Genomic DNA, 15,702 nt, shown 5'->3' on the forward strand with positions numbered 1-15,702 from the left:
GCTGAGGGATGAGAAGGAGAACAAAGGTCCTTTGTAAAGTGTTTCAACCCCATTATTCAGAAACACTAGTCACAGCAATTTAAACTGAATCGCCATCCCTCCTTGACTTCTCTGTGTATATCTGCCAAATACAACTTTCAATTTCCATCTTTTCCCACTCAGCAGGGGAGAAGGTCCATCCCTCTCATCCCCCGATGGGAATTACTGATAATGTCCATTGAAGTGTCATCTTAGAGTTGAATTCACACTATTCTATCAACAAGAAAGTTAGACCTACAAGTCTACATTTTCTCTTTGGTTATACTTGTGCAGCCTTTCTGAAGCCCGTGGGGTTTCAGAAGTCTAGCTGAAAGCAATATTTGGCCCAGAAAGTACAGAAAAGAAAAGAATTGGTGCTGGGATTGTTCATGATCATACTCTATAAATACCTTCCAGGTAACAGGGAAAATTTAAGGAAAGGAATTATTCCCAATCTCAGATAATAGTAGGAAAGGAAGCAATAAAATGAAACTAAGAAAGGAAATGTTAATGCTAGAGATGAGGGAGCTGATAGGAGTCTGAAGCCATATTTGCTTTTGATACAGATTCATTTCAGTTTGAATAGCCCACATTCGATGGCAGATAATAAGGCTGGCAGATACAAATTAATCTGACAAAAAGTGATGCCCCTCATCAGGCTGGGTTGTCAATAAGCGGATGATTTTCATAAAAATGTTTACCAGCACCGCAGTTAAACCAAAGTTAGACTGTCCAGCTACCAAAGTTATAATGTCCAGCTACCTCCTCCTTTAACTCTGGCCTCTCTGATCAGTCAGTGCCGTCTTCTCTTAGTCCTACAGAAGCTGAGAAATCTCAAACCATAGTCATAGTCACTCCCATCATACCCCAGATGGGAGGGATGTGGAATATGTATGTCAAATATGGAATTTGTGAACAAAATTTCCATCCAAAAAGCAAATGGCACAAAAACATGATAAAAGCTCTTGCTAAGAATGACTAGCTAAAGCTCCACAAAGGAAAGAATAAAATGTAACCTTCTTTGACTAAAAACAGAACAGGTATTTGTGAATAAACAAAGGATAATTAAATACATATATGGAACGCAATCGTGCTCCCACTGAAGACTACGGCTGGATCCTGCAAGGTGCCAAGCCCTCTGTCCCCATTCAGGATTGAACCCTTTGAGAGTTTGGCCATTGATTTCATTCGAGAGCAAGACCAGGCTCACTGCATGTTGTCTAAATGTGGTTTAGCCAGCAGAGATGGAAAAAGAGTTGAATATTCAGGTCTATCTGTCGGTCTAACTATGCTGATATTTATATAGCCTTCACCACATTCAGAGGTCCTTTTCATTTGGGCCCTGGTCTCTAAACTTCTATCCAATATCAGCTTGTTTCCTATGAGACCATGTCCCTGAAAGTCAAATAGATGACTCATGTAATATGATAGAGGGAAAGCCCAGCTTCCGTTGCTAGGGCAGGACAGTTCCACTGAATAAGGTACATAGATTCATAGATATTAAGGTCAGAAGGGACCATTATGATCATCTAGTCTGACCTCCTGCACAACGCAGGCCACAGAATCTTACCCACCCACTCCTGCGAAAAACCTCTCACCTATGTCTGAGCTACTGAAGTCCTCAAATCGTGGTTTAAAGATTTCAAGGAGCAGAGAATCCTCCAGCAAGTGACCCGTGCCCCATGCTACAGAGGAAGGTGAAAAACCTCCAGGGCCTCTTCCAATCTGTCCTGGAGGAAAATTCTTTCCCAGCCTCAAATATGGCGATCAGCTAAACCCTGAGCATATGGGCAAGATTCACCAGCCAGATACCCAGGAAATAATTTTCTGTAGTAATTCAGATTCCACCCCATCCAACACCCCATCACAGGCCATTGGACCTATTTACCATGTTAAACAGCTGACTATTACTCAGGTGCTATTTGACTGGCCAAATAGCACTCATGTTTCTACTATTTGGTATGCTTATCCCCACTAGCTCAGAGATTTCAGGAACTTTCCAGATAGTGTTCCATGCCCCAGGCTACATATTCTAGTGTTCTGTTTGCTTTTTTGACAAGAACTATACTGATGGTATCAAGGTTCTGTCTGCTGTTATTCTTGGGCTGTGTTATCAGAACTAATAATAAATATATTACAAATAATACATGCCAACAAAAACACTCTTTCCTACACTATAAAGATGCAAAAAGGAAGTTTTATTTTACATGAAAATGCCCTTTCACTCATATTTGTTCCCTTTTATACGATAACATTGTTCATCTTTTCAATAGCTCAGACTCTGTAGAACAATTTAAGGCCACTACTTTTCTATTCTTCCCATTGGAACATCTAATATAAACCAGAACTACTTTGACCTGTTCTGATATTGGTTACAATGCAGTTGGCTCACAAACTGTAGCTGAAAATATATGGAAGATACTTGTTGCACAAGAAACATGATTAGAACCATATTTTCTTAGCAGGAAAAAAAGTGTGTTAGACTTCAAAAAATCCACAGCACTGGTATATATCCTCTTCTTTTCTCAAATATAAGTACATACTGCCCACACATAATTGGATAGGTATGAAATGAATATAAATCTTAAAGACAGAAGACTTAACATTTGATATAATTTGATAGGAGTGGGCAATTGCATCAGTTAGCTAAGTCCCCCTAATTCAGTGTGTGTGTGTATTTCTTTACACCAAGGCAGCTTCAGAGCTCTTTGTTCTAAGATTAAAAATGAACGTCAGCAGATCAGCATTCATGAGCAAATTTACAGTAATATTTTATGTGTGCAAAGAACAAAAAAGTATCTTTACAGGGAAACAGATTTTAGTTTCAGCTTTCTAAGGGGTTATTATTAGCAGACAACCAATGTTAGGAGTTTTAGAGAATTGGTTTGGTTCAGATAAACAGCCAAAAATTTTGATAGTTATCTGATGCTTTTCCATACTTATCCAAACTGTAGTAGTTGAACTGAAAAAAACAAATTGTTCTGGAAATTATACTTCCAAGTTTAGGTCAGATTAAACAGAGAGCATTAGCTCTTTTGTGATATTTCTGCATGAAGCCCCAGCTTAAACCAAGACATGTACACAGAAGTGTAATATAAACTGTGGGAGAGACGGGGGAGAAATAGCAGCCATACATGTTCAGACCTCCAAAGTGGTTCAGGTATGGTTTCAATTTTCGGTGAAGGTTCGAGTTAGTTCTTATTTCATCCAACCATGGTCACCCATCTCTAGCCATTGTAGATATTAAATAGAAAAGGGCTTCCTAGAATGCTGCAACTTCCCTTAGAACTGCCCATCTACCTCTGAATCAGCTTGCTTTTGTTGGTAAAGCCAAACCCTTGCTACTACAGCACCATCAGTATTGGTGCAGACCCACTATGCCCGTTATAGGAATTTGCAGCATGCTGCAGCACTCACTGAAACCTGGATGCCCTCTGGGGAAGGAAGAATTCCTGCCTTCTGCAAAAGGACATTTTAAATCTTCCTTTTTGCTTGTAAAAATTTCTTTGAAACTTGTAGGAGGCTATCATTTATCATCTGGTAGTTGAAACCATAAGAGTTCATTCCTATTCTCCTCTGTCAACTTCAGTTTAAGCTTACATTAGATCAGGGGTTCTCAAACTTCATTGCACTGCGACCCCCTTCTTATAATGAAAATTACTACACAACCCCAGGAGGGGAGACCGAAGCCTGAGCCCACCCGAGCCCCACTGACCCAGGCAGGGGAGGGGGTGGGGGAAAGCTGAAGCCCAAGTGCTTCAGCCCCAGGCAGTGGGCCTGTAACCTGAGTCCCAACACGCAGGGCTGAAATCCTCAGGCTTTGGTCTTGGGCGGTGGGGCTTGGGCTTCAGCCCTGGGTGCCAGCAAGTTCAAGCCAGTCCTGATGACCCCATTAAAATAGGGCCGCGACCCACTTTGGGGTCCCGACCCACAGTTTGAAAACCCCTGCATTAGATTATTCTGATTTATATGTAGTCAAATTTTCATAAGACGACAAATAATTGTCTCTCTCGATTTTGGGGTGCCCACTTTGAAACACCTAGAGTTTCATTTTCAGAGGTGCTGTGGACCCACAATCAGAGATGGCAGACCCTCAGTCTGAAAATTGGGGCCTAGGGATCTCGAGTTGGGAACGCCAAACCAAGACATACCAAATGAGTATGAACACTTCTGAAAATGTTGATCTCATTAAGCGTCGTCAGTTTGTTTGGCAGTGTATAAATGTAAAAGGAGACGGTCCCTCTCCCCAAGGATTTATAATCTAAATCAGACATGGAAAGTCCGTTCAGACAGTTCAGATCATGTTAATAGTGACACATATGGCAGAGTTTGGGATGAAAGAGAAGAAATACAATTTCCATCTTGTGGAATTTACAATGATGGGGGGACACGGAGGTGAAGATGGCAGGTAGATAGTTGAAGATGTGAAACTGGACCGAAGGGCCGAGGTAATTAGGAGATATTACGGAAGCCACAAGTTCGCCAGTAAGGTTGTCCAGGGAGAGAACATAGGAAGACATGAATAGAGCTAAGAACAGAAACTGTCTGAGCACTGACAAATAGCAGGAGCAGCTGCTGAAGAAGCAGTCGGAAAGGGATGAGAAAAACTATGAGAGTACAGAGAGTCATGACAAGTAGCTGTTCTGTTCAGAAAATATTATGTTATTGCAAAAGGCCATCGGTTAAATGCAACAGCCTGTCATACAGGGTTGGGGGAGAAAGTGCGATATTAACCACCAATAGAGACACTTACACAAAAGCATGGTTGGACCCTGCAAACATATGCCAATAGACCGTTTTCTTTTAACATGCTCATGCTGATAGTGCAGCAGCTGTAGCAGCCGCCTAACAAAATGGAGGGACAGTTTACAATAATAACTTATTGTTTCAAAATAAGAGGAAAGGTTTCATGATTTCTGTGTCAGTAAAAACCCAGAAAGTTTTCATACTCTAAGGTTTTTCTTCGAGAGAGAAAAACTGTATAAATCTGTTCCTACATTAGTTTCAGGCTGATAGTAGGTTCCTAGCTGGGATGTTTCCCATTAAATCTTAATTGCTAATGATTTTTCCTCTCTTCATGCCAGATAACTAACATATGAATGAAGGCAGCTGAGAAAACGGATCATTTGGAAGTAGACACTAACTGGTGGTGAAGCAAAAGCAATGGCAGGAAGCAAAATCTCGACCAGACCCCCACACACATTCCCAAGAGATGAAGTAACAGTCAAACTGCCTGAGCTGTAGCTAGGAGAGTGGATATTTTGCTCAAAATCTAAAACAAAAGGAGACTGGGCAGCTATGTCAAGTACAACAGTACATATAGCTACAGAGATGACTGCTGCGGACTTTTGATATTTATCTCATTAAAAATACAGCACACATACAACAAACCCCAACTGAAAACCATCTAGCTGTGCACACAGATGACCCATGTGCATACAAATTCTAATTACTATTTCCCTCATTCCTCCACCCCTGCCTCTTCCCACTGTTCGCTACATGCACTCTTGGGTCTTTTCTGTTGCCTGTGAGCTCGACAGGGCCCTACTCTGTGTTGCATAGAACTTAGCACAATGAAGCCCCAACCCTGACTGGGGCCTCCAAACACAACTCTAACAGAAATAATAAAATCATTATAATGGGACTGTGCACATGAATCCGCTCCACTGAAAGTGAGCAAAGGTGTTAGAACTGGGTCTTTAATGAGGCCTCTGCTTGTACCAAACTACTTACTGAAAACAAACACAGAACTAAAACTTGGCAAGAAGAGTTATCGCACTTTTCCTTTTTTAATGCTTTTTGATTAAAATATTTCACTCAAACTAAAACTTTGCACACAGGGGGGGCAGCTGTAGACACAGTCAGACCATTTCCTTCCTTGCATATGGGGACCACACGTGGTCACACAGCACAGTCTGTATCTCACACATTGTCTGGGATCTGCTTCTCCACTGGCTGTAATTGCCCCGGCCTGTTTGGAGGTCTCTAAGCAACTGAATCTCACTACATCAGGCAAGTCATTTTCCTGCTACTCTTGTGCCAGCTGCTCCAAACCAGCCCAGCCAAAGGTAGAGCTTTTTGCCAGAATCTTGTTTCAGTGCTAGCAGTTAGAAGGTCGGTTAGTAAGCAAGATCCCCACCTAAATGAGGAAGATCTTTTAAAGAATATTGAGTGACCGATTTCAGGATCCTACGCTTAGTAATAGACAGGCTAGGTGGTGTATCACCAGTGCACACTCAGTCAGCAGGGATATTTAATTTCTAAGACCGAACTGCATTTCCATGGGGCAGGGATTAGCAGTGAGAGGATTAGTAACGAGTGTAGTGTTCGCATATAGCATTTCACCTTGAGGTTGCTGGTCTGGTTCAAATACAGCTCAGGTCAACGATAACAAAGTTGTTACCTTCTGAATACTTCTATGTGACCTCTGAAATGGGCATGGTGGTTTTAGCACTGTCCAAAGGGTCAGGCAGACGTACACATCACAGAAACTCTGCACACTAACCAGGGCTTTTCGTAATGCTCAAAGGTTCAGAGCAGTCAAGGAATGAAGGGCTTGGAGATTGACTTTGCTCCCCAGAAGGTGGCTACTCTGGAACAGACTTCTCTGGCAGGGCAGTGAGAGGAGGCTTGAACTTCCACTGCCCTGCTGCATCTGTTCTATGATTAAATAGAGGACTTCATTCTCCAGGATGTCACTCTGGCACTTGGTGCCCTTATACCTTTGACAAGCACTCCTGTTCCTGGTGTGTTTGCTTGGGACAAAAAAACAAACAAACCCCGCACAGTCAGTTGAATGTCAATGAGACTTCCACTCCTATGTCACTTCAGAAATAATATTCCTAACTACCCTATGCAATCCTGCCATGTCAGTGATTACAGAAACCATTGGTGTTGCCTGGAGACATTGCTTTCTGCCTGGCTCATCCTCCCCAGCTAGAAAAAAGGCCAGTGAACCAAGCTGTAAATAAAGATGGGTGGAGGAGACAGCAGGGACAGTAATTAAAAAAACAAAATGTGTCTTGTTTTTGTAGTGTGTGTTTACAATTAAGGCTTGACAGGATTAATCTGCATAATGCACACACTGCTGTATTACCTGTGGAAGCATTCATTGAGATATAATTAGCTGAGAACCCCTCAGAGGCAATGTTGTGATTTGTCACAAAGTACAACATCATTATGTTGCCACTGCTGGTGAGTGATGGTGGAATTGATCTTCCACAATACCTATAAAAAGTCAAAAGAGATAACATGTATTGAGTATATATATCAATATTGTATAGTATCTAGATTAATAGAAAAGTATTCAATGTTCCCCAAAGCCTGTAGCTGGGTCATTTTCTGTTGACTTTAGAGGGAGATAGATTGGTCCCCATCAGATTAGTCTTCCAAAAAGACTAACTAATATGGTGAAATAAACTCCATTATAACCCCATATTCACTTGCTCCTGATTTTCCAGCTACTGGAAGGATAACATTTTTCATCTTTTGGCCTCAGCCCAAATTTCTATTTGTATTTGAAATTTTGAACCAAACCAGTTTAGTTGTTCTTGAGTTATGGGAGTATAAAAATATGTTACCTTTTGTAAGAAAATAAAAATCTGAAGTGCAATCATTTATTCACTGATATAAACACACATGAGGAGGCATTGTAAATGGATCAATAAATAATATAAAACTATAAAGTCTAAGATTTAGCCTGTGTTATAGCCTTTTTGTTTCTTCAGGTACCCAATTTTCACCGATTCTGCTTCTGCTACTTGGTATTAAAAATTATTTCCTTCCCTGCATCCCAAAGGAAGAAACAATATTAAGAGTGGATTTAAACCTGTTGCCATGACCTTAAAAAAGCATACATGAAATTCTATTGCTTGGCAATGGCAAATGTGAAAATCTGCCCATAAGATTGCCATCCCTTAAGCAGTGTTTCCCAAACTTGTGACGCCGCTTGTTTAGGGAAAGCCCCTGGCGGGCCAGGCCAGTTTGTTTACCTGCCGCGTCCGCAGGTTCAGCCGATTGCGGCTCCCACTGGCCGCGGTTTGCTGTGCCCGGCCAATGGGGGCTGCGGGAAGTGGTGCGGGCCGAGGGATGTACTGGCCGCCACTTCCCGCAACCCCCAGTGGCCGGGCACAGCGAACCACGGCCAGTGGGAGCCGCAATCGGCCGAACCTGCGGACGCAGCAGGTAAACAAACTGGCCAGCCCTGCCAGGGGCTTTCCCTGAACAAGCGGCATCCCCAGTTTGGGAACCACTGCCTTACAGAAAAGTTAATTTCTCATTCAATAGTATCAAATTCAGTTCACATCCCTTGGCCCAATAAAAGACAGACAGGAAAAATACTACCCCTCCTAAACCTTGCCTTTACTATGTTAAATGGAATAATAGTTGCTGAATAATACAAATCTTTAGCTGCTTTCAGTAAAATGAGCCTATGTTGAACACCTTGATACCAAAGGAACAGATCCACTGAGGAGCAAAAAGAAGACAGTGACAGCAGCTGTGTAGGTAGGTAGATTAAATAGATTAGATAGGCATATTCACCTTCCAAGCCTTGTCATAGTACCATTGTCATATACTTCAAGATAGTCTCTGGTGCAATTGTAATCAAACTCCAAGTTAAATGATGTGAATGTCAGGCGGATAAGGTGCCCAGGCTGTACTGAGATAGTCCATGCACATTTAACACCATGTGGGTAGATGATTGGATGACCAGGACTTGTAATGGTCCCTTCTGGCCCAATGAGAGTCTCCCCACACGCTAGAAAGTTTTAAAACAACCATGTGTTAACTAAAATAATGTTTCCAGAAGAAGACACCTATAAAATTAGTTAATGGTTTCTGAAAATTAAAAACATGATTTTTTTCTATCATCATCTCTTTCGGAATTTTTGAAAGGATTCTACATTGTTTCTTTCACAAATTAGGTCTCCTGCTTCGTTGTCATACAACTTGACATCCCACTGATTTCAATATGTGGTTTTCCTTTGCTCATCCATTTGAACTGGTGGCACACAAGGACATAGAGGACCAATAGCCAGAGGGTGAAAGATCTCAACTCTTACCTCTATCTAATGGCCGGTATTCAGCCATGAATCCAAGATTTGTAGCAGAGGAAGCTCTGAATTTGACATGGAGATAATTCCATGTGGACTGCACTGCTGAAGGTATATCTGTGCCACAGTATTTCGCCAAAAGAGGAGACTCTGGGCTGCTGCCATCTCTGACCTGAAAGACAATGTATTCAAAACAGCCCATGAAAACTTGTTTCGATTACTGCCAAGTAGCTATAAAATGTAGATGAATTAACTCAATGCACACAAACAGTACAAAATAGTCTTGGAAACAAGTAGAAAGAGCTAAAAGGTTAAAAGCTACCATGGAGAAGACAGTGGCTCATCCACCTCATTAAACTATTCAGCAGGTCAGATCCTATCCAACATTAATATATAAATGTGTGGTACCAGCACAGTGGCCTTAAAGCTGCTGTGGAGGGGCAGCTGAGAATTCTTCTGGCCTAAAGGAACCCGATGGCACAACGCTTGCATTCCAGCTGCCTGGAGCTCTTTGCCAGTAGGTAGCACATGGGATACAAGGAGTGGAGAATCAGGCCTTATCTATCCAGATATAGTTATGCATCATTGATAGCTCCTATTCTAGAAAATATAGACGGAGAAAGGTCATCTTATCAAAGGAGCATTCAAAAGAAGAAGGTTGGCTCACCTAGTGAGTCAGGAAAAGATTTCATTTGTGCAAGGAAATAGGTGTTTATGTACCTCTTCACCCACACTTTTCCTTTTTGACAGACATAGGTACATGACAGAGGCATGCATATGATATTTGTTTGTAATTCACAATAAGTATGTACTAATATTCTTTACCTCCACATAATCTGAGTCACAGGTAGTGATATTTCGAATGCCAAAATCGATAAAATTAAGAATCACTGCATTGCCTTCTGGCTGGAAGATGATCCACTCACAGGTCTTCTGGTGAGGGAAAGCCCTGGGATAGTATGGGGAATGAATAGCACCCTCTCCAGACAATATGCCCCCACAGGCTGCAATGAAAAATTAAGAGTTAGCAGCTGGAATGAATGTTTACAAGGAATGCACATTGGGATGTAGATTAAATGTCATTTAGGGGGGAGGAAGAAAATAACCATTGAAAACACACGTCTCTATCTGCTATGGATAATTCAGATAGGTTTAGGAGGGGGCTGTTTGTTTAAAAAGTCACTATTATGTGACTAAACCTAAACCTGCATAACTGAATGTGGAACAGCGGTGATATCATGTCCATGAAAACTCCAAGTGAAAATACACATTTGTCTCCTTCCCCAAATTTGACTGTATTTGGTTTTACAGACTTGTGCAGAAGGAATGAGGGAAGGGGATGGCACACAACAGGAGGGGAGAGGTGGATGTCTCATCTGTTGGAGGTGAGTCTGGGAAAAGGAGTGTTGAAAGTGGACAAATTTACAGGGCAAAAATATGGTTATTCATTATCTGCTGTATTTGGTGCTTGTGCCAGTGATGAGGGTCTACCTTTGCAGAGAAAAACAGACTATACAGCATGTACTTTAAGTTACTTTAAGGGTGCCCAGGGTATATGAATAGCCATCCTTTTAAGCATTTCTAGAAATCTAAATAAATACATGTACTGATAGATGTCTCAACTTTTCATTTCCTTGCTTTTAAAGTTTTGTGTTGGGAATATTGTGGGTAGATCCATCTTCACTGATATATGGCATAGTGTTTTTGTGTCAAAGATGCAGAACAAGTGAAGATCAGGGGGTAGAGATTTCAGAATAGTGCGATGTGATATCATATGTAAATAATGTGCAGCAAACCCTCAGTACAATGTGGGGACTTAAGATGAGAATTAAATCATATACAAATGCTAGAAGGTCCCCAATCTAGAGGTCAGTTCAGTTTTCCAGCCACCAGTTTCTCTTACCAACTTCATAAATTGCTCTGAAGCTAGCCCTTTGCACAGAAGCATCTGACTTAAATTTGATCCACAGGCTGTTGCTAGTGGAAGTGATTGGAGAAGGAAATGTGCTATCACAGAATTTGTTGATGATAGAAGACATTTCAGAGTCGCCATCTCGAACCTAATCAGCAAAAATAAAAATCAAACAAACTAAGTCAGTAATAAAACTGTAACTCAATACTTTTATGCATCCATAAAACCATCATCAATTGTAAACCCCTGAATAGCATGTCATTTGTTTTGTCATTACGCTCCAGTAATAAAAAAGAGCTGCTAAGTGTTATAATAATGTAAACAAAAGGGACACTCTCACAGCCATATGATCATGTAAGGTTTTCCAAAATAAGGAGTGCCATTCAGTATTTGCTTCGGAGACTTCCAAAGCAAACAAAAATAGTGTTGATCCGGTAGATGGGACGCTTGTCTGTGAACCTAAGCCTCAACATGAGGCTAATGCTGTATGCTGCCCAAAGAGCCATCTTTGGAGAGGTAAAAGCAATGTCCTCACTGTTTAAGTGATTAAATATTTACATGGCATGAAATTCCTACCTAAAATAGAGGATTTTTTTATTTTCTTCTAAGTGCAATGTCTCCCCTATTTAAAATTACAAATACATTCCCTGCTCTGTACATAGAGTTTCTATTGACTTCAGTGGGAGTTCTCCACAAGGATTGCCATAAGACCACCCAGGCAGACGCATAACTAATGAGGGGTGCAGCTCTAAGTTCCAGTGTCAGTAATAATGGTTACACTGATTACATCTCATTATTTTATCTGAAAAGTTCAAGGTGTTAGAATTAAAGTGATGGTACGCCAGGGTGCACCAGGGAATCAGTGTCTGCTTTTAAACCCTACATTGCCACTAGGCTTGAAACACATTAATCAACTCACTAATAAAGGGAGAAATTTACTCTATCGATTGCCTCATGAATTGGCATCAGATTTGAAGAGAAAGATTCTCGTGAAAACAAAAGACCATTTTCTCAGCAGCACCAGTGCTGTGCATGGAGCGACTGGGGCTGTTCTAAGTTGCACCTAGTTGCAACAGCCAAGAAGCCATTGCAACCACTGGGAGTGAGGAGGTGTGGAGAAGGGATTATGTTACTTGAAATTGTTTGATATGAAAAGATGTTATAGAAAAATGTTAAGTGAAATTGTATGAGGAGGTATGTGTGGGATCAAGACCAAAAATAATATATGCTGCTTGGTGCATAGAGATTGGGTTTGTGGATGGAAGCTCAATCCAGACTGCTCATTTGGAATTTTGGGGAAATTTGAAGGGTTGTCCATTGTCTACTGAAGAAAGAGGGAGCAGGATCACAAAGGGAGTCGGGGAGCTAGACTGTGATCAGGAAGGGAAGTGCTGTTGGGCTGTTATAAGATGAGGCTGTCCCTAGTGGAGTAAGAAGTAGACAGGTTACTGAAAGCAATTGTTTGGTTTATGTTATGTTTAATCTGGCTCAATAAAAGTGTAGTGGATTTTCAAACCCAGAAGTTGTAGGCATAGTCAGTTCGTGGGTTTGAAGAGATCTGCAGAGCCTTCTAATAGTTAAGAAAAGCTGCCAAGATCATCCAGTATTTATAAGCAAGTGTCCTGGGAGGCAGATTAGAGTGGTAAAAGGGCTGTAGTAGCGACTTAGAGACAGCAGTGTTGAACAGGTCATGATACCAGGGCACAGCAGTACTCCAACCACCCTCAATTTCCCCCCTTCACGAACATACACCATGGGCTGGGAGGAGAATGGGGGATGGCATAGAACCCTATGCTGGATCTATATATGGCGAGGTAAAAGCAGATGGCTCCAGTGCTGCTGAGCTTTGGTGATCTCCAGCTGCCTGAATGGCTTTCTGCTCCTTGGCAGTCATGGTGACCTTCCTGAGAGTTCAGTTTAAGCCAGTGGAGTTACTCTGAATTTACACTGGTGACACTGAGATCAGAATTTGGGCCAGAATGTTTAGAAGGAGAGTTGAGAACATTTTCAGAACCATAATTCAGGTAAATTGATACTTCTCCATTACTGTTTTTTCCCAACAGCACTGAAAGCATTGATTTGTTTATAAAGACAGATGAGAATTCAGTCAAGCAGCAACAAAGATAATAGGGCACCGCAACCAATTGATTTGATCTCACACGGAGCTGGCATTGCTAACAAGTTATCTCTGACTTTGCTGTGCTACAACACATTCTTCCTTAACTGAGAAACATATTGTGTCTCGTTTCTCTCTAGAATACTGGAGTTCCAGGGATTCAGGCTCCTGCTTCCTTAATCAGAGACTAAACATCCCCCCTAGCAGAAACGATGAGCTGTGTCTGTGTCTATGTCTATAGCAATTGCACAGATTTCCTGTTATCATCAGAGCACATGAGCCTCTGGGTTTTTTCAAAATGAGAAAACAGTTGTCAAAAAACTGATTTTAAAGTAAGAATTTAAAAGTCTAAAGCCAGCTCCCTAGTTTAAACTTTACTACAAATACCTATGAGAGAATATTTTAGAGCCCACAAAACTATTTTGGGGGGGATGGGGGACCAGAACTTGAGAAAACCATACAGCTTTGAACAGACTGGTTATTCCAGGGTCATAAAACTCCATCCCTGTTCCTCTGTTCTGGATTGAATGGATCTGAGTGGGGGCATGGAAGGAGATGGGGTGAAAAGGACAGAAAAAGTATGATAAAGCTAAACTGCCTGAGATTGATCAGCAAACAACAAGGTAAATGCCTTGATAAATCACAATCTGATTGTGCCCAACAAAAATTGTTTGGTTTCTCTGTCTTCTGTGAGTTTAGCTGCTGTTCTGCCAGCAATTAGACAAGAGAAGTAGCAGGCCAGACAAACAAAAGCTGTCTGTTTTCATTATACAGACTTCCCTCTAATTTTAGAAATTAATTACACTTCATTCCAACCAAAGCCTCCCAATTAAAGCAGAAAGACAGAGAACAATGTTAATAAGCAAACTTTTATGGCTAACACTGTAGAAATAGATCCACTATACTGAGCTCACTGGAACCTGTGCTCAGTTTGCTTGAAAGTATATCAAGCAAGAGATGAGCCCACTGAATTCCAAACAGTGCCTTCTTGGCCTTGGTATTATTTATGCTTATCTTGTATTTGGTACACATTAACCCAAGGCTCAAACCCCATCCTGATTATGTGGAGTGACAGAGTCAACCTAATCCTAGCTGAGTTCTCATATTCACTCACCTTTGGCTCATGCTGATTGCATATCCCCTGCTTCTTAGCCTTTGTGGCTTTTGAACCCTAATAAAAAGAGATATCTACTCTCTTGTATCTTAGGAAGAAATTTTGCTTTACAGTTTTATGCACACAGATAATCAACATTTCAAAACCACAAAATAATAAAAGTCACCTCAATATAATTCCAAGAACAGCCGCTGTGGCTTTCCAGCTCCATGTGAGTGAAGTTGAGGTAGATTTTTTCATTTGGTGGTTGTCGGATAACGTAGATACACTGCCTGTTGTTAATATATGGGTTAGGCCAGTAAGGGGACATGATAACTCCCCCACTGTCTGTGTAGTTTCCTCCACAATTGGGATCCGCTGTGTTAAATAAAAATAAATTGATCATTCGAGACCTCAGATGGATCATATATCTAAATGCTGGCTGCAAGTCAAACAGCAGATAATTGGGATAGAGTCCACCATGACCCTGCCTGTTTCTATTTCCAGACTATTTCTAGACACAGTAATTTTGGAAATGCCATATTCATAAGTTAAATGCACAGTTGTACTTACAAGGCGATGTAGTGTAGACAATGTGGAAGCCTCTGTCGGTGACTGAGCCATCAGAATGAAAGTGAATCCATGCATATGGGCCAGAGGTTTGAAGTGGGGGAGGAGAATTGGTGCTACAATATTTACCGAGGTTGGAGTCTTGTGGAAGGAGGCCATCTCGAATCTAAACAAAAGTATTAATCCTCAGCATAGGGTTGTCAGATATAAGCCAACTGTGGGCAATTTCAATATACCTAAAGTTATCTTAGCATTGGAACTCATAGGAGGTTTCATTAGTGATTGAAGGTTACTGGATGGAGGGAAAGCTGGTATATCACAGCATGGCCTTGCTGTTTTCACACATTCAAAACTCCCATTTAAGTCACCAATCCTGCATTTCCACTGGATGTTGAAGGACTATGGGACCCAGCCCCTAATAAATCACTCCAGTGTTGACCTGAATGACATAGGGATCATTCACTGAATGGATGGAAGGGGAGGGAAACTTTATGAGATCCACCTTGCAAAGTTTTCCTGGAATCATCCTCTCTGGTGGCAGTGGTTTGGGGAGTCACAAAAAATTTTGGAGGCCACGCTCTCTCCCAACTCTACAGATCTTAAGTTTACAAAAGGAAGTGAACTTCCTTTTATGAGGAGACAGGAATTCACAGCTGCTTACAGGTTGCCATTCCTCCTCCACCTTTCCCAGATACCCAGCTCCAGGAGAGGTTGTGCTAGATCTCTCTTCAGTCACTCAATAGCAGAGAGGATCCAGCAGCAGATAATACAGATCTTAGTTGCATTACTTCCTGTCGTGCTCCTGGGGACATGCAGGTACATGATGCCCCTCACTCAGCCTGTACTGTAAGATGATAGCCCAGCCCTTTGGTTATTGTTGTGAATACATTTAAATATAGCTAAAGAAGACAATCAGAATAAGAAAAATGTGTTTGATTAT

The 15,702-nt window shown here is 41.4% G+C and overlaps 1 protein-coding gene across 3 annotated transcripts in view; it reads right to left on the bottom strand.

The window, feature by feature from the left end:
- CUBN (cubilin) overlaps window positions 1-15,702 on the bottom strand; it is a 222,911-nt gene that overhangs the window by 172,737 nt on the left and 34,472 nt on the right. For all 3 annotated transcript variants that reach the window (XM_075125891.1, XM_075125892.1, XM_048838028.2), the window contains 7 exons: window positions 14,766-14,928; window positions 14,380-14,570; window positions 10,975-11,131; window positions 9,897-10,075; window positions 9,081-9,243; window positions 8,560-8,776; window positions 7,115-7,245 (listed from right to left, as the gene is read on the bottom strand). In XM_075125891.1, coding sequence (XP_074981992.1) covers window positions 7,115-7,245; window positions 8,560-8,776; window positions 9,081-9,243; window positions 9,897-10,075; window positions 10,975-11,131; window positions 14,380-14,570; window positions 14,766-14,928 — 1,201 coding nt within the window. The remainder of the gene's footprint in view (window positions 1-7,114; window positions 7,246-8,559; window positions 8,777-9,080; window positions 9,244-9,896; window positions 10,076-10,974; window positions 11,132-14,379; window positions 14,571-14,765; window positions 14,929-15,702) is intronic.

This window comes from Caretta caretta, chromosome 2, assembly GCF_965140235.1.
Source record: "Caretta caretta isolate rCarCar2 chromosome 2, rCarCar1.hap1, whole genome shotgun sequence".
In the NCBI taxonomy this organism is placed as follows: Eukaryota; Metazoa; Chordata; order Testudines; family Cheloniidae; genus Caretta; species Caretta caretta.